The sequence below is a fragment of the Psammomys obesus genome, unplaced genomic scaffold (assembly GCF_907164565.1).
Source record: "Psammomys obesus unplaced genomic scaffold, mPsaObe1.curated_primary_1811, whole genome shotgun sequence".
NCBI classification, from domain to species: domain Eukaryota; kingdom Metazoa; phylum Chordata; class Mammalia; order Rodentia; family Muridae; genus Psammomys; species Psammomys obesus.
The window spans coordinates 4,474,505-4,501,408 of record NW_026596443.1 but is presented as its reverse complement, the minus strand read 5'-3'; the positions used below and the strand labels follow the sequence as shown (position 1 = coordinate 4,501,408).

Below are 26,904 nucleotides of genomic sequence, written 5' to 3'. Positions count from 1 at the left end.
AATCCCTGGTAGCATCTGCCTTCTGGTTCTTCCATCTTTGATTTTCTCTCCTTTTGCCTCTTCATGCATCCCTCTTAATGATTCCCACCACCCACCACCAGCACAGCCACCTGTCTTTCCACCAGCAGATGGTGCCCTGTTGCCTCTTTGCATAGCACTATCTCTGCATTCCACAGGGCCCTGGAAAGGGTGTCCCAGCACCTGAAGACAAGCCAAATAGCCCCAAAGGAATGGTGCTCAAAGAGAAGAAAGTTTCTCTACTCCTTCCAAGGTCAGAGTGACTTCACAGCCTCTTACACACGTGATGCCAGAAGGTTTGGGGCTTGAGGTAGAGAAGTGAGTGGTAACTCCTTTCTCCATTATTCCCCAGTGTTGACTTTTTTATTATCATTAAAATGCACTTTTACATTAGAAAAAAAATTGACTCAGTTATTTACAGAATGTCTCTGGACTTGGGATTGTCTGAAGTTGTAGTGTTTGAAGTTAATACAGATAGACTACCACAAATGATTTGTGTTTTTAGTAAATCAGATCACATGACACATGGTGTTTGTCTCACTGTCAGAGATGTTTATTGTGATCATCTGCCAGTATATTATAAAATGAATTCTTCACATTTTTTTTAAAAAAAGTTTTATTTTTATTTTATATGTGTGAGTGTTTTGCCTGCATGTATGTCTGTATACCACATGTGTGTCTGGAACCAGAAGTGATTAGAAGAGGCTATTGGATCCTCCAGAACTGGAATTACAGATGATTGTGAGCCACTATGTAAGTGCTGGGAATTCATACCGGGGCTTCTGCAAAAACAGCACATGCTTTTAACCACTGAGTCATCGTTTCAGCTCCACTTTTCCCCCATTTTTAGTTAATAATTTATAGGGATTTGCCTGTAAACTTGTACCTATTTTAATGTCAGCTAATGATTTTGCCTGAATCTGTTATAACTTGATCATTGCTATCATTTCTCCTCATTTATCAGTTGGTACTCTTATTACAAAAGAACAGCTTTTTCTTTCCTATGTATTTATTTGTTGGGATGGAATTATTGGTTCATCTTTTATTTAATGAATTGTTCATGATTTTTTATTGTTGGGCATTTTATTATAACTCAAAGTGCCCTAGATTTGGCCAGTAGGATTCTTTTCCATCTGGATCCTATGTCCCTTTGACATAGCTGCATCACTTCTTTCAGCATTTCTTTGAAAAACTCTTTGGCATTCATGCTCGTGTGTACTTACGCACGTGTGTATGCACACAAAGATGTCCTGAGCTGTCCTGTGTTTTAGCTGTAGCAGGTTTTGGTGGGAAGACTCTTAGAAACTAAGATATAGATTCTAGTTTTACTGCTGTGGAATGTTGATTTAGCAGAAAACCAACAAACTAACATATAGCTACATGTTTTTTTTTTCCTTCCGTATATAATATATTTTAAATATAGTGTATTTGTACTGACATTTACCATTCATACACCACCAGTGTTCCTTCTCGTGTTTATCATATTGTAACCCCATGGTCACTGAGAAGCCCAGTGCATGTACAACACTCAGCCCACTGCATGGTAGTGAAGTTCAGAGAAGGAAGGACTTTTTAATTGATGCCATCTGTGCTTAGGGGCTGTGCTTTAATGACTAGGCAAGTGCCTGCTCTATGTCATAGTTCTGTGTGCTAGTGACACAGGACAGAGACATTAGTGTACGAGGAGGCAGAAAGATGCAAAATGTTAGGGGATAAATAAAATTGCTGAACCTACAACTTTTGAGCGTTGGTTTGTAACTTGCACCGTGTTTCTACCACTTCACTCAGGCTAGCTGGCTGGCTTGTGAACTCACCTGCTCTCCAGTCTTTGCCTCCTTGTCTTGCCTTAGAAGTGATGAGATTACAGGTCAAAGTCCAGTTGTCAGATTTAGCAGCCAGCCGTTTATACATTGAACTGTCTTCCCAGCCCCCTTTTAGTATTCTGATAGACAAAGAAACATCTTTAATTGTAGCTTTCTTAGATCACTGGTACTATGAGTTTCTTCTCCTGTTAGTGGTTGCTTTTTATGTTTTCAGTTGAGTGAAAGTTCAGAGTTTGGCTCACCTTTAATTGATGGGTTAAAATTTGTGTATTCAGTGTTAGTAATTATTTTAGAGACTTTTCTTTAGGAGTTGAAGAACAAAGCATTCTCCTCCTGTCGCCTGCCCTTATTGTTTTGAGAAGGTTTCTATACTTGCAGGAACATGGGGGAGACTGGCTGCTGACCTCACTTCCAGACAGTGCCTGAGCAGCACTGTCCCGCTATCTGTCTTTGCCTTAAGCACTTCCAAAGCGTGAGTCTCATAACTCAAATCTAGTAAGGCCGACAACAACATGGGTGAGATAGGTTCTCTTATAGACCTGGCACACAAGAAAAACATCTTAAATCCTTGCAGTTCTCATGCTGCTATTTCACTCAGCCATTCTAGAGTTACGAATTTTTTTGCTTTTTATTCTGGAGTTCAGAAAAGAATGAAACATTTTGCCTGCTTTTGCCCATTTCTTTTCTAATATATTGTTTCTGCTCATTTTTTTTTTAAATACAATTTTAAAAAACTATATAAGCCATTATAGTCTGTTTTGAAAGTCTTTTCTTTAAAATGTCTTTGTAGGTGTTTGTATTAACTTAGGACACTGACAGAAGAACAGCTGCAAGGTACTCAATACGGAGTTTTTCTTTCTTTTAAAAATGACTTCTATTAAATTTGTCTCTTGACAGTTCATACAGGTGTAGAGTGCACCATGACTGTCACCTCCCATTCTCTTTGAAACCCCAGTCCTTCTTATCTCCTTCTGATGAAGTCCTTATGTTCCCATTTGTTTTGTTTTGTGAGTTGAGTTTAGCCAGCACTTCGACACGGATGGTTTAGAGCTGTTTATTGGAACCTGGTGGGCTGGCTCAATGGCAAACACAATTGGAGGCAATGTCTGTTCTCCCAGAATCCAGGAGTAGCCATAGTTCAGCAGGAAGGGCAGGGCCCTGTGAGATACATGATTGCTGTTAACAGGCCCGGTCTTGTGCAGGCTCGTTGCAGGCAGCTCTACAGCTGCTGAGTTGCCTGCTCTGAGACCATGATTGCACTGGTTGTTATGCTCAGAAGATAGCTTTCCCAGCCTGTATGTCCTGTCTTCTAGCTCTTACTCCTTTTCACCCCTTCAGGAGTGTTTCCCAGACTTTAAGCAGCAGTTCTCAACCTGTAAGTTGCAACCCTTTGGGGTGGGTTTTTATTTTTATTTTTTTAATATTAGTTACAGTTTATTAACTTTGTATCTCAGCTATATCCCGCTCTCTCATTGGGTGTTGGTTTTGAATAATGACCCTTTCACAGGGATCACCCAAAAGCATTGGAAAACACAGATATTTATATTATTCATAATAGTAGCAAAACTACAGTTATGAAGTAGCAATGAAAGTGATTTCATGGTTGGGGGTCACCACAACATGAGGAGTTGTATTAAAGGGCCTAAGCCTTTAAGTCATATTTGAGGCAATCTCTGTTTGATTGTTTTTTTGAGACAGGGTTTTTTTCTGTGTAGCCCTGGTTGTGCTGGCTGTCCTTGAATTTGTTTGGTAGTTCAGCGTGGCCTTGAACTCATGTATCTACCTTTCAAATACTGGGTTCAAAGGTGTGTGCCACCATCACACCTGCCTTTATTTGAAGCAGTCTTTGACTTACTCTATTTGTTTTCCTTTTTCTTTGTACCATGGTTGTTTTCAAGGTAGGCTTTTACAACTATGGTATACCTTAATAAAGCCCTTGCATCTTCCTCCTTCTGCCCTTGTGATCTTGGAATATCAAAGCTGTCTTTTAGTCTGTTTCCTATTTAGAGCTAGATTTCTGTACTTCCATGTGTTTTGGGGCTAGATAACTTAAGTGTATCTGTCAAACATGTACAAAAAGCTTGTTAGGATTCATGTTTAGAGCAGTTGCCTGACACAGACCTTGCTCTCTTAAGTATAAGAATTTGCTTCTGCCATTTATCTGTGTATTACCCTATTTGTCTGTTTCACCAAGATAATTGCAAAGTTGTGTGTGAAAATGTATAAATGGATGTGAAACCATTAACATTATATGGATGTGTAGATAAAATGTGTACTGGCCAATTTTTTGTCAACTTGACCATGGTAGTTTGGGAAGCAGGAACCTCAGTTGAGAAAATGCGCCCACCAGGTTGGCCAGTCTGTGGTGCATTTTCTTGATTGCTGATGGATGTAGGAAAGGCCTAGCTCACCATGAATCATACTAACCATGGGCTGATGGTCCTAGGTGTTATAAGAAAGCAAGCTAAGCAAGCTGTGAGGGGCAGGCTAGTAAGCAGCACTCCTCCATGGCCTGTGCGTCAGCTGCGTCTAGGTTTCTGCGCCCACCTCCCTCAGTTTCCTCCCAAACTGCTTTGGTGTGGTGCTCTGTCACAGCAGTGGAACCCTCAGACAATATGGCAGATTAGCTTGCAGTAGTGGTAATGAGCACTCACTTTTTTTATGCACGGCTAATGTTTAGATGCCAAGATTGCCAAATTAGTCATTTTCTACTGCTGTTGTAGAAAATAAAATATCCATTCAGGCATTTCATAATAATTATGCTAGTATAGTTTTTCTTTAATGTTTTTTCTGTTAATAGCTTATGTTTTGGTACTCTGATACTAAAACATAGTACCAGCACTGAAGTCTGAAGTTTACAATGCTGAGGACTATGTTAAATTTAAGCTTGGCTCACTACTGGGTGGACAATGCAGCTAGGGAGGAAGGAAGGTGTTTTCAATTATTGAACATGAATGATATTTTCAGGTGACTCCAAAATCCCAAATTTATAGATTTGCTCTGACCTCTTTCTGAGTCCTATATTTCCTATAGCTCACTGGGTATTTCTATTTGGATATTTTTGCTATTGTTTCAAATTCAGCATGTTTAAAACTGAACTATCCTCCTTTCAGAATTGGTGCAGCCTCTGATTTAGTTTTTCATTAATACTAGTACTCTTTCTGTATTGATTATTGTCTTAGTTTGGGTTTTATTGCTGTGAAGAGACACTGTGACCATGGTGACTTTTAGGAAAGAAAATATTTAATTTGGGCTGGCTTGAGGTTCAGTCCAGTATCAGCATGGCAGTGTGTAAGCAGACATGGTGCTGGAGGAGCTCAGAATTCTTCATCTTGATCCACAGGCAGCCAAAGGAGACTTTGTGTAACACTGGGAGCAGCCTGAGAAATAGGAGACCTTAAAGCTTGCCCCTGCAGTGACACACTTCTTCCAACAAGGCCACCTCCTGATAATGACGCTCCCTATGGCCAGGCATTCAAACACATGGGCCTACAGGGGCCGTTCCTATCAAACCACCACAGTTACTTTTCTGTTGCTGCAGTAAAACATGATCAACACCAGTCTATGGAAGAGTTCATTTTGGATTCTGTTTCCAGATGGGTAAGAGTTCATCATTTCAAGGAGGAAAGTGACAGGCATGGCAGAGGAATATAGGAAACTGAGAACTTAGACCTTGGACCCCCATATAGAGCAGAGAGGACAAACTGTATTCTTCTCTTAAACCCCGTCCCAGTGACATACTTCCTCTAGCAAGGCTGTACCTCCTAAACCTCCCCAAACAACACCACCAACTGGGACCAAGTTTTCAAATATCTTAGTCTATGGAGGACATTCTCAATCAGACCATACACTTTACTTATAACCTAGATTTGTTCCTCTTTAATTCTTATCTTGATCTCCTTTATATGCTTGTGTACCTTCTGATTGTTTTTAACAATGTCATGTCCTTTCTGTTCTCACTACTAGCTTCATATTTTATTTCCTTATTCGTGTAAAATAATATTTAATTAATCTATGATTTTTATAGTCATCAGTATTGAATGAAATATTTTAAACAGAAGATCTTTTCTGAATAATAGTTGTAACTTCCCCTCAGTAACTTTAGTAGCCTAAACAAAAAGGGACAAAGACTGGGGTAGGGGCTGGGAGACTTAAAGAAGAGGGACCAGATACGTTAGGCAGTCTCAGTTCTTCCACTTGGTAACTGTAAAACTTTGGGCAAAGTATTTCTCCTGTCAGGTGGCATAGACAGCAGTCTTCAGATGGCAGGTGCAGTTCCTGACTTGACTGCATGTGTGCTAGTCACTGGCAGGTTTAGGAACCTACTTGAGACACTGCGTGAGGACAGGCCTTCATCGGTCACCACACGCTGAAGGTTTGTCCCCTTGCTTGCTTTTCTTGTTGTGTGCCTCAGGCCATATTTTCTATAAAGGAAATTTGTATCTTTCCTTTTATATTTTATGCCCAGTTCCAAAAACAAACAAAAATCATATTGCCGGTTAAAGGGATATTGATATTTTTAGAAAGAATCTCAGGTTCTGTGATACGAACAGTAACTATTAAATGATGTGTGTTTTTTTTTTAATAGAAATCTTATACAAAATATTTTTTTTCTTAATTGTCATAGAAAATGTGCCAGAGGAACTTCGAGAACCATTTTACACAGATCAGTATGACCAGGAACACATCAAACCACCTGTGGTTAACTTACTTCTGTCAGCTGAGCTGTACTGTCGTGCTGGGAGTCTCATCCTCAAGAGCGATGCTGCAAAGCCCCTCCTGGGCCATGACGCTGTCATCCAGGCCTTAGCACAGAAAGGCCTTTATGTCACTGACCAGGAAAAGCTAGTAGCTGAAAGAGATCTCCACAAGAAACCCATACAGATGGTAAGTTTTGTATATGTAAGGGCATTTCAAGTTTGCAATGCATGCTCTAGTGAATTGCACTGTAAAGTGAAGGAGATATGTTTGAAAATTATTATGCATCTACACCTAGAGGTCAAAGTCATCTTCTTCTTGTAGATTTTATTTCTCAGTGAAGGAAGACTTTGACAAACTATTTTGAAATATTTATGCCATCTAATGTCTGAAAGAAACAAATTCCACCTATTTTGAAATAATTTTTTAAATTAATTTTTTTTCTTGTGGTAGAGTAGCTGTAAGAGATGGAAAATGGATCCTTGACTTATTTTTGTAAGACAAGAATTTGGATTTTTAAATTTTTATCTGTAGGGGGCCTGTAGCTCAATAACACAATGTTTGCCTGGCACATGAAAGACCCTTCTGGGTTTCATTCCAGAGCCACATAAAAATAGTATGTAGGGTGCTGGAGAAAGTAGCTCAAAACATGTGAGTACTTGCTTTGTGCAAGCATGAGAGCCAGAATTTGATCCCAGCAGCCATGTTAGAGGCATCGTCCTCTCCAGGCCATGTTAGAGGCCAGGCGTGCTCCTCTCCAGGCCTGTGGACCCTGGCAGCCATGTTAGAGGCCAGGCGTGGTCCTCTCCAGGCCTGTGGCCTATCCTCTAAGAGCACAGAGACGGGAGGGTTGCTCTTGCTTACTGGGTCACTAGCCTTGCCAAAACAATTAGAGCTCCAAGTTTAGTGAGAGGCCCTGCCTCAAAGGCAGAGGGTGAGACTGTGGACATCTGATACCTGCCTTTGGCTTCTGTACCTACACCTATGTGTATATACCTAGTAATACACAAACATAACATTTAAAAATGTGATGGGAAAATGGAAAAAATCACAAATATAAGTATTCACTTACATGCTTCAGTCATGGTATATTCTTGTGCACTAGATACTTTAGGTTACTTAACAACCATTAACTCATTTCTGTAAAAAATATGTGTAGAAGGTTTCTAAGTGGGCCTCGGATACATTTGCAAGGACTCATAGTCTGAAGACATAAATCCAAATATTTTAAAGCTCACTGTATGCTTTGGGTAAATTTCACAAAATACAGGTGTCGTCAAGAATGTTACTAAAGAGGTCTTGCAAAATGACTCAGTGGGTGTAAGAGCATTTGTTACACCATTGTGAGGACCTGAGTTCAGATCCTCAGCACTGACATAAAACAAGCCGGATGTGATCATATAACCCTGTACCCTCAGCATCGAGGGGTATAGATACAGAAACGTCTCTGGGGCTTGCTGGGTACCTGCCTTGTTCCAGGTTCAGTGGAGACTTTGAAAGAATAAGGTAGAAAATGGTAGAGCAAAATACCCAGCATATCCTTTGGCCTCTGTATGTGCACACAAATGTACACACCCACATACACAAAAAGTGCTAAGTACAGGAAAGTGGTTTTGCATGCTTAAATTATTTTTCATGAGAATAAAATTAAAAATTAATTTTTCATGAGTCTTGGGATGAGGTGGAGAAGGGTGTATCATAAACCTCAAGAAGAGTGAACGCAGTCACCACGTCTAATAGAAGTGCTAATAAAAGTGATGTCACACTTTATATTTTCTGTTATCTTTAAAAAGCTCACTTTAATACTTCTAAGGAACTGAATAATTTCTCAGCTGAATACTTTGTAATAAATGATTAAGGAGAGCTGAGAATGTTGATCTTTTCCGTAGAGGAGATTTTCGGTTCTCACTGATGCCTTCAGATTCACATATGCTTACCTTCTCTGATGTATGCACATGTGTGCCCATCATCTGTCGACCATCCACTAGCTCTAGGGACAGTTGCGTTCTACTTCTGGGTATGCCCCATTCAGCTCTTCAGGGTCCACTCTCTTAGCTGATTCGATATCATCTGTCGACCATCTACTAGCTCTAGGGACAGTTACGTTCTACTTCTGGGTATGCCCCATTCAGCTCTTCAGGGTCTACTCTCTTAGCTGATTCAGATGGCAGCAGCATCCACTTCTAAGTGACTGGAGGTTTCACGGCCAAGTAGAGAGTTAGGAAACACCTGCTGACTCTGACATAGCGTTTGTTTAGGAACTCCTCTTTGAGACACAAGTAGGTATGTGTGTTGGCTAACCCAGATGTTCTTACCATGGGTTGGCTGTCTTAAATCCTCCTTAACGAGGAAACAAACCTAACTTACTTTGTACAGTTTTTCTGTGTGTATAGACTGTGTGAAGATGCCATATGAAGGTACTTGGAGGACCAAGCTAGAATAAAGAGCTTGGTAGACAGTTATTTGTATTACTTAAGTTTCTTTCACCCTCAAAGGGCTGCTGACAAATTCTGAATGTTTAATATTTAAAAACTAAATAACATACAGTACTCTTGTTTTTCTGGCTTTGACTTCTAACTGTTGGCTGTTAAAACTTCGGACTAGACTCTTTGAAGAATCATATTTACTGACCTGTATTTTTATTATGTACTTTCAGTTTTTGTCAGAATAGGTTTTCAGTTGTAACTTTTTAAAATTATTGCTTTTATAATATTATTATTACTCTTTTAAAAGCCTATATGAGAACATTTTACTAGTAATTTTTGGTTAAGAAACTTTTAAATATGATCAATCCTCATTCAGAAAGGCAAATAGGATAGACATCGGAAGAGGGAGAAAACAGGGAACAGGACAGGAGCCTACCACAAAGGGCCTCTGAAAGACTCTGCCCAGCAGTGTATCAAAGCAGATGCTGAGGCTCATAGCCAAATATTGAGCAGAGTGCAGGAAATCTTATGAAAGAAAGGGGAGATAGAAAGACCTGGAGGGGACAAGAGCACCACATTGATATCCATAAAACTCTAAGTAAATGTGCCTATGTGTATAATGGGATGGGATTGATTTTTGGATATGACTTGCATAACAAGGTTTATTGTTTTATCAGTTTTTGGGGGGAATAAACATTGTGTAAAGCAAAGTATTTTATTTCTTTTCACTTTTTCATCTTACTGTGTTTTGAAGAAACATGTTTCCATAGCTGGCCTTAAACTTATCTTCCTGCATATACCTCTGAAGTGCCGGCTCACAGATGTGTGCACCATGCCCGGCTAGTCAGCAGTGGGCATCAAATCTAGCTCTTCCTGCATGTTAGGCAAACATTCTCCCAACCAAGCTACATTCTCAGCCCCCCAGATTTTATGTTGAAATTCCTTATTCTAATGGATACAAAAAAGAAGTACTTATTCTGTTTACTTAGTGGTAATTAAGTGGGATGATATGTCCCTGGGTAAATAAGGCCTCAGATGTTCTCTTCTGAGTTACCAATATTATTATAAAGGACGCTTTTTTAATTTACTTGTTACTATTTATTTAGAATGTTTTTGGTGGAAGGGTAGGCAGTCTTGCTACATAGCCCAAGCTGGCCCAAAGTGATCTTAAACTCACAGCAATCCTCCTGCCTCAACCTTTTGAATTCTGGAATTACAGATATAAACAATACTGCCTGGCAGTATTGTACACTGCTTTATTATATCCCCAAGGCAGAGTCAATGAAGTTGTAGATAGAACAACTTCAGAAAGACAGTGGAGATAGTTAACCCTCCAAAAGAGTGTTTCTAAATGTAAAGAGGTGTTTGTTTTATTTTTATCATGTTTTATATTCTGTACCAACCACTGAGAGGACAGCTTCACTTGACTAATGAGCTTAGGAGTTTAGAGAGGAAAACACTGGGCCAAGGGCCTCAGTCAGATGGGAGGAACTGTGTGCTTTGAACCATCAGTTTGAACAGTAAACACTGGGAACTAAGTAAAAGGATGATCTCTGCTAGTCCTAGGAAAAGCAGGGTGGGATAGATTGACTAACAGGATGGGAGGAAGGGGTGAATGTGGTGACTTAATTGATAGAATTGTTTGACCCAAGTTTGTCATACTGTTGTATATGACGAATTAAAATGTGACAATGTACAAGTATAAATGTGGTACAAGGTCAGATGGAAGAGACAGGAGCTGAAACTTGAGACTTTTTACTTTTCTTCTGAGTGACAAGGTCACAGAATAAATTGTCATAGTACTCGAGAGTCTGTCACTTGTTTTGTGTGTGTTCCCCTCTGCCCGTATAATATTTTGTAAGGTACTTTATGAGTGGCTTTATGTCAAGTTAGAATATTATGGACCTGTCCTTAGGTCTTTCTGATTTCATGTATCTTCGTCTCTGTTTTCTTCCCAGACTGCCTGGTAGTTCTTTTGTTTGATTGTTTGTTTAGTATGTACTATTGTTTGTTTAGTATGTACTGTGCAGTGTGCTTATGCTTCACACACCCAACCAAGCTCATGTAACTTAGCCCTTGACCACTGTGTTCTCCTGATGAAGAGAGAGGACTGTGGTAAAGGCAGGGTCTCTGCCTTAGCTATAAATTCTGTTCTTAATAACTAATTGGATTTTTATCTTTGCTGAGGTAATAGTAGGGATTGGGAGGTAGGCTGAGTAGACATGGAGAACTCTGTGTTGTCGTCTTTGCTTTTACTATTTTTTTATTCCTTTCTCCTTCCCTGCTCTTTTATTTATTCTCCCATTTGGCAACTGTTCTTACGGATTTCCATGATGCTACCAACTTATTTGTAAGAGTTTGGAAAAAGAAAAACACTTCTTTGTTTTAAAAATTCCGTTTTAAAGGAGGATTATGTAAATGCAGTATTACAATAGTAGGTGAAGTGGTGAAACCTTAGTTTCTTGACAAGGTTTAATAAATAATGCCTTTCAAATGTGAGAGTAGAACTTGTCTTTGTAATTTTATTGTTACACGTTTTTATGACTTGATTTTTCTGTGTATTGTGTGAGCTTGTATATAGTGTATGGTTGCAGAAGCCCATGAAGGCCAGAAGAGAACCTCAGACTTCCTGAAACCAGAATTATAGAGGGTTGTTGAGCCACCATGCGCCTGCTGAGAATTAAACTCAGGTCCTCTGCAAGAGCAAAGTCAGTGCTCTTAACTACTGAGTCGTCTCTCCAGCTGTTTTTTTTTCCCCCTTTATACTAGATCTCAGTTTTCTGTTTTTTTATTCATTGTGTACCTAATTTGAATTCTGTTTTTCTAGGTAGCATATTATATATGCTTTTGTTTTAAAATAAATACATTATTGGGGCTAGAGGGATATTCCAACTGATATAACACTTGATATAAGTGTTTTAAGGATATAAAGGCACTAAACCCAGTTCTACCCTTGGGCCAAGTTGTTTTTGTTTTTTATTATTTGTGTGTGTTTGTGTATGACGGAGAGCAGGGGGGAAAAGGGATATGAGAGTGAATACTTGTGGAGGTCAGAAGACAACTTTGTGGAGTTGCTTTTCTCCTTCCACCTTTATTATGTAGGTTCTGGGAAGTGCATGGGAGGCACTTCACCTACTGAACCTGCCAGCACTTGGACCAAGTTTTGAAAGGTGTGAAGGAATTTACTAGATAGGGAAATGAAGGGTGTGATGTTGGTAATGTATGTGGGAAAATAAGGCAGCGTTTATTTGTAGCTTTAGCATAAGGTCTAAACTGAAAGATGACAGGAGGTGATACCTCAGGATAGATGGAAACAGGGCCCAAATGACCTTTATTGCTGTGACAAATGTGGTGCTCTGAATTGAGGGGAAATCACACAGAATAGATGTCTAATCCCATGGAGGGTATAGTCATATTTGTGTTTCAGAAAGTCACTTTGGTGATACTGTAGAGGAAATGTCACTAGGGAGATTGAAACTGCTGGAGCCTGAACTACAGAAGGTACTGGGAGCTAGAGAGCTGCTTTGGCCGGAGTGGGTGTTTTGTGCAGTACTGAGGCCTGAACCTAGCTAGCAGAAGAGTCACTGCATTCTGACCCTACAAGAGGCCTTTCTTAAGGTCTGTGGGATGAAGGTGAATTTTTGACTTCTCATAGTTGGAGAAAAAAAAGAAGACAATTTACAAACAGGGATAGGACCAGGAAAAAAAAAATCAGCTAATATTTTCACCTTTAATTAGGTAGTTGTAGTTCCCCTTAGTTTTACCATTCTGGACCCCTCAGGGTTGAGATCGTCATGACTCCTTTGGCCTCATGTGGAAGCCAGAACGCAACATTAAGATATTCTTTCTGTTTAGAGAGGGAATCAGTCACTGAATCTAGGCTGGCTGGCCAGCAGGTGCCCAGGACTTGGCCTGTCTGTGCTCCCCTGTGGCTGAAATTACAGATCTTGTTACTGTGGCCGGCATTTTACTTTTAAAACTTATTTTGTTATTTTATGTGTATTGGTGTTTTTCCTCCATGTATAACTGTGTACCACGTGCATGCATGTTTCCCATGGATGAAAATTTGTTAGAAAAGGTAAGATATCTAGTAGATTTCAGATTATTCCCATAAAATAAAGCCAAACTGAAGTTCCTTAAGAAGAAATGATATTTTACAGTTGTTCTACCCAGCAGAGTTAACCCCAAGTTGCTTTTACCTAGAATCACTTCTATGAAGACAGGGCCTGTGGGTCACGATTATCACCATATTCTCAGTGCCTAGTAAAGAGATGCAAAACCAACGAGCATTTGACATATTAGTGAGTTTGTAAGAATTAAATACATTTTGCAAGGTCATATAACTCAAAAGATGTGTGTGTGTGTGTGTGTGTGTGTGTGTGTGTGTGTGTGTGTGTGTGTATGAATTACTTGCTGTGCTCTGCAGGGCTTGGGCTCAGAACTCAAAGGTCTGTTTCACTGAGTTATAGGATTTTAGCTCCTGTCTAGTTAGGGTTTCTATTCTTGTGAAGAAGCACCATAACCATGGCAACTCTTACAAAGGAAAACATTTAAGTGGGTTAGTTACAAGTTTAGAGGTTTAGACCGTTATTGTCATGGCAGGAAGCATGGCAGTGTGCAGACAGACGTGGTGCTGGAGAAGTAGCTGAGAGGTCTGCATCTGGATCAGCAGGCAGCCGGAAGAGAAAGACATTGGTTCTGGCTTGGGCTTTTGAAACCTCAAAGCCCACACCCAGTGACACACTTCCTCTAACAAGGCCACACCTACTCCAACTAGGCCACATCTCCTAATCCTTTCAAGTAATATCACTCCCTATGTACCTGTGGGGACCATTTTCATTGAAACCATTACAGCTCCTTTTTGTTATAAAGCTGCTCACTATCTCTGTAACTTATGAAGTCTGGATATCATGACCTTTCTGTCCTCTTTTTTCACACAAAGCTCTTGGGAGACAAGCCTCACTACATGCTAGGTAATTAGGGGATAATCACAGTGGTGTTTGAGTGTCATCCCAGCTTCTCTGACATTCAGCCAGGATTTCATACACGGCCAGCTAGAATAAATTAGTGAGCCTTTTACAGGTTCACTGAAGCTTTTGCTGGTGGCTATTTTTATATAATAAAATATATTTCAGTGTACTTTTGTAACTTAGAATTTGAGGTTTGAGGCACAATTTTTGGCTTAGAAGCAGGTATTCTTGGAAAACTTCCAAATTTGGAAAACTATAAAACAAACATTTAGACATACAACAGATGTGACTGGTTAAAATGCATTAGGCATGTCATCTTGTGCAGGGAGAGAACATGGCCACCATTTTCCATTGTGAGCACAGGTAGCAGCAGTTAGCTGAGCAGTGCTGGACAGGCCTGAGCTGCTGTGTATAAGCTGTCCTAAACATAAACTTGCAGCTCACGGTGGCTAAGACATTTGAAAACACACTCTCCACATAAGCCTTGATTTGTTAAATCTCCCTTCATGATCTTCTAATAAAGCCCCTGTTTTGTGGTCTTGATGATTAATTTTTCCTGTTTTCAGGTCTGATTGGCTCATTGGAAACTCCATTAATTCCTTAAAGTATTAATTGATAATATTTCCTAGGGAAATTTATTACATGATTAAAATCAAGTCTAAAGAGAATCTTTACATTTTATTTACTTTGTGATAAGCTTCTATCATAGCTGCAAACATACAACCACATTCATTGTAAACCTATAAAAATATTCCTTGAGAACTTTTTAGATTACTTTGAGGTATATATTTCATTTGACACTTTGTGATGAGAAATCAAGTGCTCACATTTGAAAAAATTGTTCTAAATTGGCACATACTACCTGTACATATTTCTTGGGCAAGCATGTCATTTTGATATATAAATGCAATGCATAATGATAGGCTCAGAATAATTGCATACTTGTTGCTCCAGATACTCATCTTTCCTTTATGTTAGAAGAGCTAACATATCCTTTACTGGCTCCCCCACCTTTTTTTGAGTGTGTATGTGTAATGTGTATGTATGTATGTGTTCACAGCTGTATTCGTGTGGGCACATGTGTGGGTGCCTGTGTACAAGAGGATGCATGAGCATGTGGAGGCCTGAGGTGGTTGTTGGGAACCGTCACTCTTCCACTGTTAAACCCAGTTCAACCACATGAATCTCTGTACCCAACAGATCTCTCCATTTTCCCTTCCCCACATTCTTCCTAGGCTCTGCTAGCCATTCCTGTGTGCTGCACTTTATTTATTTTTTTCTTTTTTTACTCTCACCAATTCTTTTTATCATAGTGTTGGAAGTCTCAGCCTCTGGTAGCCAGGCAAGAGGAAAAATAATAATAATGAAAGAATCCTGGTAGGAAGCAAAAAAAAAAAAAAAAAAAAAAAGAAAGAAAGAAAGAAAAAAGGAAGGAAGGAAGGATAAATAAATACCAGGCCACAGAAGATGACAATGCAGCTACTCCTGATGAGATCTAATAGACTAGGATCCGCACTTTATTTATTTATATTTTGGAAAGACAAAGTCCCAGGCCAGTAATAACCTGTATCATTTTATCCCAAGTCTTGCAGTCTGTAATGCAAACTATTCACCTTTGTTATTCTGGCTTCCTTCCATTTCCATATATACTTTAGAACCAGCTTTTCACGAAGGCACACAGCTAGACCCCACCCATACGCTAGAGAAAAACCAACAAAGAATAATGCTGTCTGTAGGATTTTTGAAGATGTCCTTTCTTTTTGTAGTTTGCTAAGAAGTTTATACGTGCTGAATCATAAGTAGATGTTGTTTCTTTCAAGTATTTTTCCTTTTGTTGAGATAATCACATGGCTTTCCTCATTTATCTTGTTAATAATGTAAATGAACTGTTTTTCAAATATTAAGACTTTTAGGTATTACCTCATCTGGATATATTAGGCCCTCTCCATACATATACACTCGTGCTTGTACAAGTACGTGTGTGTTTGATTCCATTCCACTCATTCATTCATTCATTCATTCATTCATTCATTCATTCATTCATTCAGTATGTGGAGGGGGAGGGAGGGGTAGCAGTATCCCTTTGTGGGTCTTGTAGTTCAGCATGTGTGTGAGATCTCTCAAGCTTATCTTTTCCTTCTTTCCTCCTTCATTTGCTTTCACTTGTTTTCTTTTATGAGGGCTTGACAGAAATTACACCATTATGATTCCAACAACTTTCACCTTTCCTTCTTTTGGTGAAGACTTTCTCTGAAAGCATCACTGATCAATCATTCTACAGTTGAGTTTTGATTGAGCCTTGGTGCTGAAATGGTCTAGTATGGCCCCACATTCAGGGGAAACACTTGGTGAGTAGATGCCAATGGCAAAGCCCCTGTTAATCACACTTAGGAAATAAGAGGGGTTAAAACAGTAGTTTTCAGATTAGGTTTGCCTGGACTGCACTGTTGCGGTTCAGTGGTTTTCTTTTTCCATAGACATTCACTAATAACCTCCAAAGGCTGGGCCAGCATTGTTTGGTTAGGAGTTTTACTTCAAGGAACAGGAGCAAACTTTTAAAGGAAACTAATGTTTAAAAGAAAAAGACTAGTATGAGCATAACAAAGCAACTTGCACAATGGAATATGTGTGTAAGGACAACTAGGCGAGCCGTGTTGCATCTGTGTAGCCTATCTTTTTTTTTTTTTTTTGCAGTTGGGTTTCACTTCCCTATAGAAATTTACTGAGATGCAGTTTGAAGTATTAATTGGGACAGGGTATTTTCTTAGTTAGCGCCCTGTGATCTAGAACAGTTTGTCTTCTAGTGTTCTGCCTGTGTGGGACTCAGAGAGATGTCTTTACAGATTGGACAGACTGTTAAGGAGATTGCTAAAGTTGCCAGGTGGACTAAAGGATTCCTTGAGGTACGTTGGATACTTGTTCACAGTAGCCACTGGTTGTGAAGTAAGTCTTCGTGAGTATTTTATATAGTCCTTCCCATGAATTTGATTGTAAAAATGCATTGAGCAGGAAAAACTATGGGTAACAAAGGATTGGGTTTGAATAAATTCTGACAAGAATATTCAGTTATTTTCATGGTATACAACATTTTAATTTACCAACTGTGATTGACAGCCTCACACCAGTACCATCAAACTTTTGAAGTTTTCATGTAATCTTTGACACATCCACGTGAATGAAAAGTCTACAGTATGACTTGAGAGCATGTTACCCAGTGCATATCTATAGATGAAATGGGTTAGTTCTAGGTCAGAAAGGCCCAATTCACACCTAGAAGCATATGGATAGCACATTGTCGTCCTGTTATTAAATTAAAAGGAGAAATTTACAACTTATTTATTTCGGTTTATTCACTTTGTATCCCCACTGCACCCACCCTCCCTCTTCTCCCCATATGTCCTTTCCCTAGTCCCCTGGTAGGGGAGGACCTCCCCTCCTGTCTGACCCTAGCCTATCAGGTCTCATCAAGGCTGGCTGCATCATCTTCCTAAGTGGCCTGGCAAGGCTGCACCCCCCAGGGGGTGCTCAAAGAACCAACCACTGAGTTCATGTCAGAGATAACCCCTGTACCCCTTACTAGGGAACCCACTTGGATACTGAGCAGCCTATGCGCTTCCTCTGAACAGGGGGTCTAGGTCCTCTCCATGGATGGTCCTTGGTTGGAGCATCGGTCTCTGCAGGACTCCCTGGGCCCAGGGTTTTTTGGCTCAGTTGTTCTCCTTGTGGAGTTCCTGTCCCTCCAGGGCTGTCTGTCTGTCTGTCTCTCTCTCTTTCTTTGTGACAGGCTTTCTCTCTCCCTCCCTTCTTCCTCCCTTCCTTCCTTCCTTCCTTCCTTCCTTCCTTCCTTCCTTTCAATTTATTATTTATACAGTACTCTGCCTACATGTGTACCCCAGAAGAGGGCAACAGATCTCATTATAGATGGTTGTGAGCCACCATGTGGGTGCTGGGAATTGAACTCAGGACCTCTGGAAGAGCAGACAGTGCTCTGAGCCATCTCTCCAGTTTCTATCTCCCTCTTCTTCCACAAGGTTTCCAGCACTGTGCCCAAAGTTTGGCTATGAGTTTCAGTATCTCCTTCGCTACCCTAGTGGGTAGAATCTTTCAGAGGTCCTCTGTGGAATGCTCCTGTCCTGTTCCTTGTCTTCTCCTACTTCCGATGTCTATCCTGTTTGCCCTTCTGAATGAGGATTAAGCATTTTCCCTAGGGTCCTCCTTGTTTGTTTAGCTTTTTTAGGACTATAGATTTGCTTATCCTATACCTACTTATAACTGAGTATATACCATTATGTGTCTTTCTGCTTCTGGCTTACTTCATTCAGGATGATTAAAAAGAGGAAATTTTAAGAGCACACAAAGGGATTGTAGGAGGTGAGGCTTCATCAGGGAGGAGTTGGGGGTAAATATGATCAAAATAAATTGTATGAGGTCCTGAAAGAATTAGTTTAAATAATGTGTGTTTTGAAGAAGACATTTCATAACTCTAAAACTGAGAAAGTTAGCAAAAATTGTCCAACAGTTTTAGAGTACCTTATCAAAGCAGCTTTATAGATCTTTGTGGAAAAAATAGTTGTGAATGGTTTGGACATAAAAAGGCCCCTAGAGGTCCATGTATTAAAAGTGATCCCGAAGGTGATACTGTTGAGGAATTTTCAGGTCGTTCGGAGCATGTCCTTCCGAGGGATAGTAAAACCCGTGATCTCCTCTTCTCTCTGACTGTCCTGCCGTGAGTGTGTGTTCTGTCACAACTTCTGCTATGATTTGCTGCCACTGCCACATGCCTGGAGGTGGATGGAAGCCTTCGAAGCTACAAAAAATATAAACCTTTGTCCTTATAAGTTGATTGCCTTGGATGTTTGTTCCAGTAATGGTAAACTAACACAACAGCCATTCATTTAATCAGAGATCATTGAAAGACTGTATTGGTGGCACAAGCCTGTAATCCTATTGTTCAGGAGACAAAGGCAGGAGTATCCTAGGTTCAGATACAAGCAAGACCTGTCTTATAAAACAAAACAAAAAGATGAAAACAAATAAATTCAAGAAAAAAATGGAAGGTTTTCAAGATTAAAAAAATAACAAAACCTATTAAAGATAACATAAGACACAAGAATTTACTTGAGCAAACCATAAATGTTTTCCTAGGCTCATTGCAATCCTTTCATTATGGTAGCTTCTCTATGAGAAACTACATAGCCGTAGACACACCTGAGTTTCCAACCTGATAGAAAGGCGCTTGGCTTTAATTAAACACTAGAGTGTACATGCCCAAGGTACTATAAAAGTATAGTATTTTATTTGTAGACCCTAAGCTTGTCTTTTCTCAGTTTTAGAAGCCAAGCATACTTGGCAAGTGTACACCTAAGTATACTTCGCCACTTATGTTTCAGTGTTTTAGCTTACTTAGAAATGATTCAAATGTCTTCTGAGTCACCCTAAATAACATACATTGAAAAAAAGCTTAATGTTTAAAAAAATAAGTTTATTTGGGAGTGACCACTCTCGTAATCTGGCATGAGATCCTCTCTCCTTCACAATCTACTGGCATCCATCCATCATCCATCCATCCTGTCAAAGGAAAACAATGGTGTCATCTCAAATGGTGTCATCTCAAATAAGGGGATAAATATTTATTCTGAACCAAATATGAATGACTAAGGCCTAAAAACATAGATTTAGGTTGCCATAACTAACATGTTTTATTGTGGAAATAGTTTCATGAAATTTATTGCTATAAAACAAAAAAGAAGTCATATCACAGCATATACCATGTATAGTAGGTAGACAGGTTATAGCAAAATGGGGGAAACTCAGGTTTTAGATGGTAGCTAAGCATATTCTCAGCTTTTAAGTTGGTTGAAGCTGGTGGTCTATTAATACATCTCAAAAGGTTTCATGTATAAGGACAAGGTTGTTTTCTCCAACAAGGGATAAGAAATGGTTAGGAAAGAAGCTAATGACAGTCCAAAATAATTTCACTCCAGATTTGTAACATTCTGACTCTTCATAATTTAAATTTGTCAGTCAGCCTTGTAAAATCTTCAGCAGGAATGTGGCTCTTTTCCCTGAGAACTTACAGTTTAAAATTCATATTCTTAAACCTTTTGTAAACTCTAACACTTCCTTTAAAATTAGCATAGATGAATTGTACAAAGTAATGGGTCTTCATTGACAGTCTCATACCTGCATATAGTGTACTTTGCCCATCTTCCTCCACTCATTCTCGCCCATCTGCAATCAAACGGTTCCCCCTTGTATTTAATGTTTCAAGTTTTTAATCCCCTATATCCACATATAGAATAAAACATGTGACATTTATCTGTGATGCTGGCTCATTTCACTTAACATGATGATCTATGCTGCTGCTTTTTTCTTTTTCAAATGACAGTTTCATTCGTTATGCCTGAGTAAAATGTGTGTGTGTGTGTGTGTGTGTGTGTGTGTGCGTGTGTGCGTACATTTTTATTTACTGTTAGACCCTATAGGCCAAATCTGTAACATGATGATTGTGAGTAGAGCCACAGTAATAATAGGTGTGAAAGACCTCCATAGGGAGGGGACTTTGACTCTATTTGGTATGCCCAAAAGTGGTGTGGGTTTTAGTTTTCATTGTGTTATTTTCATTTGTTGAGGAGGCTTCTGAGGTGGTTTCTGTGAGAATGGCCCCCATAGGCTCATGTTTGAATGCTTGGTCCACATTTTAGTTGGATTGTTTGGGAAAAAATTGGAGGTGTGGTCTTGTTGAAGGAAGTGTGCCACTGGGGTGGACTTTCATGTTTCAAAGCCTATGCCAAGCCCGGTCTTACTCTTCTTTTTCTCCTGCCCTGTGGATCAGGATGTAAGTGCTCAGCTACTGCTCCAGTGCCATGACTGCCTGTCTGCTATGACACTCCCCCTCTGTAATGGTCATGAGCTCACCCTCTGAAACTATAAGCAAGCCCCCAATTAAATGCTTTCTGTTATAAGTTGCCTTGATCATGGTGTCTCTTCACAGTAACAGAATAGTAACTGGGATACCTCCAAGCTAAATTTTTATAGTGTCTGAACTAGTTTACATTCCCGCCAACTTGGTCTAAAGAGTTCCTGTTGTAAGCGGTTATTAATATTAACTTTTGGTTTATCTTCTAGTAAAGCTTGCTGCTAATCTTAAACAGCTGTATAACCAAATCACCACACAGACACTGGGTTTTTAGTTAACCTAGAACACAATGCTGGGCAATATTTATTCCCTCCTAAACCTCCAAGCCCTCAGTTTCCTAACATTTAGATTTCCCACATTATACTTGCGTTTTGTGAAATCTTCGGTCTGGTTCTTGCTCCACATCCTCCAAGCTCTCCTCTCCAGCTCTGCTCTCCTCGCTCTCTCCTCCTCCTCCTCCTCCCACTCATCCCTGCCTTCTGGCTCCTCCCCTCTTTCCTGTCCTCTGGCTCTTCCCATTGCACAACATTGTATCTAGTTGCTTTATTTTGTCCTGTTTACACAAGAGTTGAGACAGGATGCTTATAGTGAGTATCACAACGCAATATCTGGATTGAAACCAGAGGAGGGGGGGGGGGAGAAATCAGCATTTGAATTAACAAGGGTAAGGCATATACATTTTAAAAGAGCATTATGCCAACAAGTTCCCTTCCTTCAACACACCACCCCTCAGCAGCCTTGCTGATACTTGTTAGTTTTTGATGTTAATTATTGGAGCTGGGGTGAGATGGACTCTTGCCGTTCCTCTGATTTTCATTTCCCTAATGGCTAAAGATGCTGGACACATTTTCATGTATTTATGTGCTATTCATACTTATTTATTTTAAAAGTGTCCAGTTCATTAGCCTATTGTTGAATGGATTATTTCCTCCTTTGATATTTAAGTTTTTGAGGTGCTTGTTATATTCTGGTTATTAATTGTCTGCCAGATGAGTGTCTAGCAAAGACCTCCCATTCTGTGTGCTCTCTTCACCCGGGTAATTGTTTCCTTTGCTGTACAGAAGCTTTTTAATTTGATACACTCCTGTCTGTGAATTCCTGCCTTTATTTCCTGAGCTTTTGGAGTCATATTCTGAAAGCCATCACTTATGACTTGATCTTGAGATGTTTCCCCTAGTTTCAGTGTTTCAGGACAACACTAAGGTCTTTGTATTTTCAGTTGATTAGTTTCAGTCTTCTACACATGTACATGGACATCTAATTTTACCAATTAAACCAGCAGCACTGGTTTAAAAGGCTGTCTTGTTCCTTACCTTTCAGCATCATTATCAAGAATCAGGTGGCTATACGTGTATGGGTTTGCTTCTGGGCTTTCTGTGATACTCTGCCAGCCTGGATGTCTAGCTTTGTGTTATTACAAGGCTCTGTAGTATCATCTGAAGTCAGGTACTGTGATACTTGGGTTATTGCTCTCTGCTGCTCATCATTGCTTGGATCATTCTGGTGTTTCTGAGTTTGACATTTTTTTCCTATTTTTGTGAAGACTGCTTTGAAGATTTTGAAGAGGATTTTATTGCACGTGAAGATTGCTTTTACTAATAAGCTAGTCATGGTGTGAATTCTGTGAGCACATGGTCAGCTGTTTTCTAGAGCCTTGCACACGGTCTTCATAGTCTCTGGGTTTGGTTTTGTTGTAGAGGTATTTAATATCTTCGGTTGATTGTGAGGGTTGTTTTGTGGGATTATTGTGAGTGGGGTTGTTTGACTGACTTGATTATTGGTAGAGAGGAAAGCTACAGATGCTTGTATGTTGGTTTTTGTGTGCTGTTCCATTACTGTGTTTTTCAGAGCTCAGAACCTTTGGATGGAGTCTTTGGAGTCTTAAGTATAGGCTTATACACCATCTGCATATAGGACTGTTTGGCTTCTTTCTTTTCTAATGTATCCCTCTTATTATTTCTTAAAGTTTTTCTTGACACACTGCTTTAGCTAAGCTTTCAATAACTGTGTTACAGAAGAATTCTAAGAGGGGATGCTCTTTGTTTATTGCTTATTTTAGGGAACATGCTTTGAGGTTTCCCTAATTTATTATGATGTTGCTGTCACTTTGTTATCTTATAACCCTTATTAAGTGGAAGAATGACCCTTCCATCTTAGTTTCATTGTTAGCATAAAGGGCTGTTGAATTTTGTCAAAGGCATTTGTTGTTTTTCTTTTCTTCTTTTTTGCATCTATTGAAATGACTGTGTAATTTCTGCTCCTGAGTCTATTTATGTAGTGTTGCTTATTGGTTTGCATACGTTAAGCCATTGTATTCCTCATTTAAAAAAACAGCTCATCGTGGCATATGGTCTTTTAAAAAAATGTGTTCTAACACTGTCATAATTAGGGTTTCGTTTGCTCTGAAGAGTCAACTATGACCATGGCAACTCTTAAAGAGGAAAACATTTACTTGGGGCTGGCTTACAGTTCAGATGTTTAGTCCGTTATCGCTATGGCAGAAAGCATGGTGGAACACAGGCAGACTTGGTACTGGAGAGGGAGCTGAGAGTTGTATATCTGGATCAGCAGGCAGCAGGGAGAGAGAGTGACACTGGGCCTGGCTTGAGCATCTGAAACCTCAACACCCACCCCCAGTGACATGCTTCCTTTATTAAGACCACACCTCCTAATAGTGACACTCCCTGTGGGCTTATGGGGATCATTTTCAAACCACTACAAATGCTAGTCTTGATTTACTTGGTTTTCAATCCTGGAGATTGAATCCAGGGCCTTCCTCCTACATACTAAGCAAGTGTTGTATGCTGAATCCCTTGGCTTTTGAGTTAGGGTTCTGTGTTGCTCAGTCTAGCTTTGAACCTGCATTGCTCTTCCCACCTGTGTGCTTGGGTTTACAGGTATGTACCTCCTTGCTCAGCAAGTCATTATTACTGGTGTACAAACTGGGTTACGCTGCTGTCACTGCCTGGTTTTGCATTTAGGGTAGTGAAGCACATCAGCATTAGGGACTTGCCAGAGATCATTTAGTTAATCTAAGGTTTAAGACGAGAAATTTGAAGATCCTTTGATGATATTGGCCACACTTAAAAATGATGCTTTTAAACTATATACTGAATTAATTTGGCTGCTGATATGCTATTTCTTCATATGTCTATCCAGAATAGCCACATTAAATATTTTTCATTTACCATTTGAGGTTACATAAAATCCAAATGGCAAACCTGTAGGATATGTGAAATAATTACTAATTGGGATTAACTCTTAAAAAATTGTACCATTTCGGGAAAATGACTCAAGTGCTTCCTGTTTGTAGTTGAAGTATTAGCTTCCTCCTCTGTCCTTAAAGAGGACTTGGGTATGGTAGGTGTTGTAGCCACTATTTGGGGCTGAGACAGTGCTGATATTGGGACAATTTCTTGTAGTTATGTATCTGACTCCATTGCAAAGATCATAAAAGCAATGTAGCCATTGCATTTCTTTCTTTGTGAGGCACAGCACTTTGAAACTCTCATTTCTGCTTTTAAAAAGGTATGTGTTGTGTACATGTATAGTGCAGGTGAATATGTCTGTACAAATGAGTGCTTTTTCTGGAAACCAGAAGAGAACACACTCTACCTTAATCCCTAGAGACAAGGTCTTTGACGGAGCTGGAAAGCAGGACCTGCCTGTCTCCGCCCTCCGCATGCTGGTTTCTGGATATGTGGACTTGTCTAACTTTTTATGTGGGTGCTGTGGATTCAAAACAGCAAGAGTTCGTCCCACTGAACTATCTCTCCAGTCCCAAAGCTCACTTCTTTAATATTTCTATCCTGTATTTCTCACACATAGCTTATTTTTGCCTAGGCTCTACTAGGTGAAGATAACAAAAATAGATTCCTTGTAATAGAGATAAATAGCATACTCTTGGGCTTAGGATTATACTTCAGCTTCACCAAAATCAAAGTTCTTGGAGCCCAGCATCTTTTTCCCTTTTATTAAGATGTATGAGGAGCTCTCCTATTTTTGTTTTTCATAACCAGTACTTTTGCTCTTGCTTCTAAATACTATATTTCGCTCTGCCACCTAGTGGCCTCAGTAGGCAATGCTGCTTCTCCTAGGAGTCAGAATGTAGGTTGGCACTAAGTCTGCAAGATGGAGTGTGATTGTTTTGCCTATTTGTCCTGGCTGCTGTGTAACTTCAAATCAGTTACATAGTTTTTCTTCTGTAAAAATAGATACAGTACTGTTTAACTCAAAGGTTGTTATATTAAATGAGTTTATTGCAAATCCTGAGAACATTACATACGGAAGACTTTATATAGTGAGAACAATAGGAACAGTTAACAGTAAGAGGTTGAACGGCACAGCTAGCATCAAACAGCGCTGTTGTATCACTCTGATGTTAATGTGTTTAGATAGGAAATTATGTTTTACCTGAGACTAGGTTATTGCAATGTTGATCTTTTTTTCTAGGTTTGTTACACACACACACACACACACACACACACACACACACACACACACTGTTATATATGATTTATAACTTACCTCTATCTCATAAAGTGAAAACATGAAAAATATTGAAACATGGGTTCCTAGTTTCTTTTGTCATAGAATTGAGCTGTTTTAGAACGACTTCAGTAATTATACTCAGTGTTTACTATCCCAATTCTTGGTGTAAACTGTAGGTTTAAATGTATCTTTTTGTACTGTATACAAGCCATTTTCTGAGTTAAACTTTTATTCATTGCTTTCATTTCCAGTTTCATATATATGACATTAATATAAAGAGAACATTATTGCATGTTTTATTTTTTACTAGTTTTATTATATACATTTGACATATTGTAAAGTAGTCAAGTCTATCTGAAATTACTCATTGTGGGACATTTATATTTCATTTATATTGGGACATTTCTATTTCCCTTTTGATGTAAAGTACTAAAGTGATTTCTTTTTTAATATGTGTGCATTAAAAGGCAGTAAAGTGGAAGGCAGTAAAGTGTGTCAGAGCCTTTGGAGCTGGAGTTACAAACAGTTGTGAGCTACCTGACATGGGTGCTGGGACTTGAACTCAGGTCTTCTGCATAGGAGCAAGTACTCTTAACAGCTGAGCCATCTCTCCAGGCCCAGTCATTTTAATGTCTATAACACTTTTTCTGTCATATCTGTAGGACAAATAGCCAAGAGGAATCTTAGGATATATGAATTGTCTAGTGGCTCTTGAAATGTTTGCCACATTGTTGTCCATAAAGGTTATGGTTTTAATGCTCAATTATTTAAGAGATTTTATCCATGATGCCTTGTCTGGGGATAAGAAAAAGGGCAAGTCCTATGCTCTCTAGAGCAGGGCTTATTAAACTTTTTCAATTTGTCATCCTGGGAAATATTTTTTTGTGAGCCTGGGTGTGCAAATCAAATATTTACTGATAATCACAATTTTTAAAATTTGTTTATTCATTTATTTTGGTTTTTGAAGATAGAGCTTCTTTATGTAATAGCCATGGCTATACTAGAACTCTCTTTGTAGACCAGGCTGGCCTTGAATTTAGAGAGCCACTTGCCTCTGCCTACGAAATGCTGGGATTAAAGGTGTGCACCACCACTTTCCCTACACAAATTTATTTTAAAACTAATCTTATATATATTAAATCTTTATCATTTACTAAAGGAAAGCAAGTTTGCAGACCAATAACATGGGTGTGCATATTTATTTTTCCATAAAGAATCTAATCTTGGCTGAATATTTGATACTGAAAGTCTAGAATGCCTTCAGTTCTTCAGAGATGATTGATACTTGGTCAGGTGAATACCTGTGGGTTTGGTCCAGAGGTCAACATTATGTATATTCCTCTGCCACTGTCCACCTTTTTTTTTTTTTTGAGACGGGGTCTCTTACTGAACTGAGCTTGCTTGCTGATTAAGTAGGGATTAATTTTTTTTTTTTTTTTTTTTTTGAGATAGGCTTTCTCTGTGTAATCTTGGCTGTCCTGGACTCACTTTGTAGACCAGGCTGGTCTCCAACTCACAGAGATCTGCCTCTCCAACCCCCTCTGCCCCAGTACTGGGAT

General features: G+C 39.4%; 1 protein-coding gene across 4 annotated transcripts in view; it reads left to right on the top strand.

The window, feature by feature from the left end:
* Camsap2 (calmodulin regulated spectrin associated protein family member 2) overlaps positions 1-26,904 on the top strand; it is a 79,416-nt gene that overhangs the window by 10,288 nt on the left and 42,224 nt on the right. For all 4 annotated transcript variants that reach the window (XM_055598067.1, XM_055598066.1, XM_055598065.1 and 1 more), the window contains exon 2: positions 6,469-6,728. In XM_055598067.1, the coding sequence (XP_055454042.1) occupies positions 6,469-6,728 (260 nt within the window). The remainder of the gene's footprint in view (positions 1-6,468; positions 6,729-26,904) is intronic.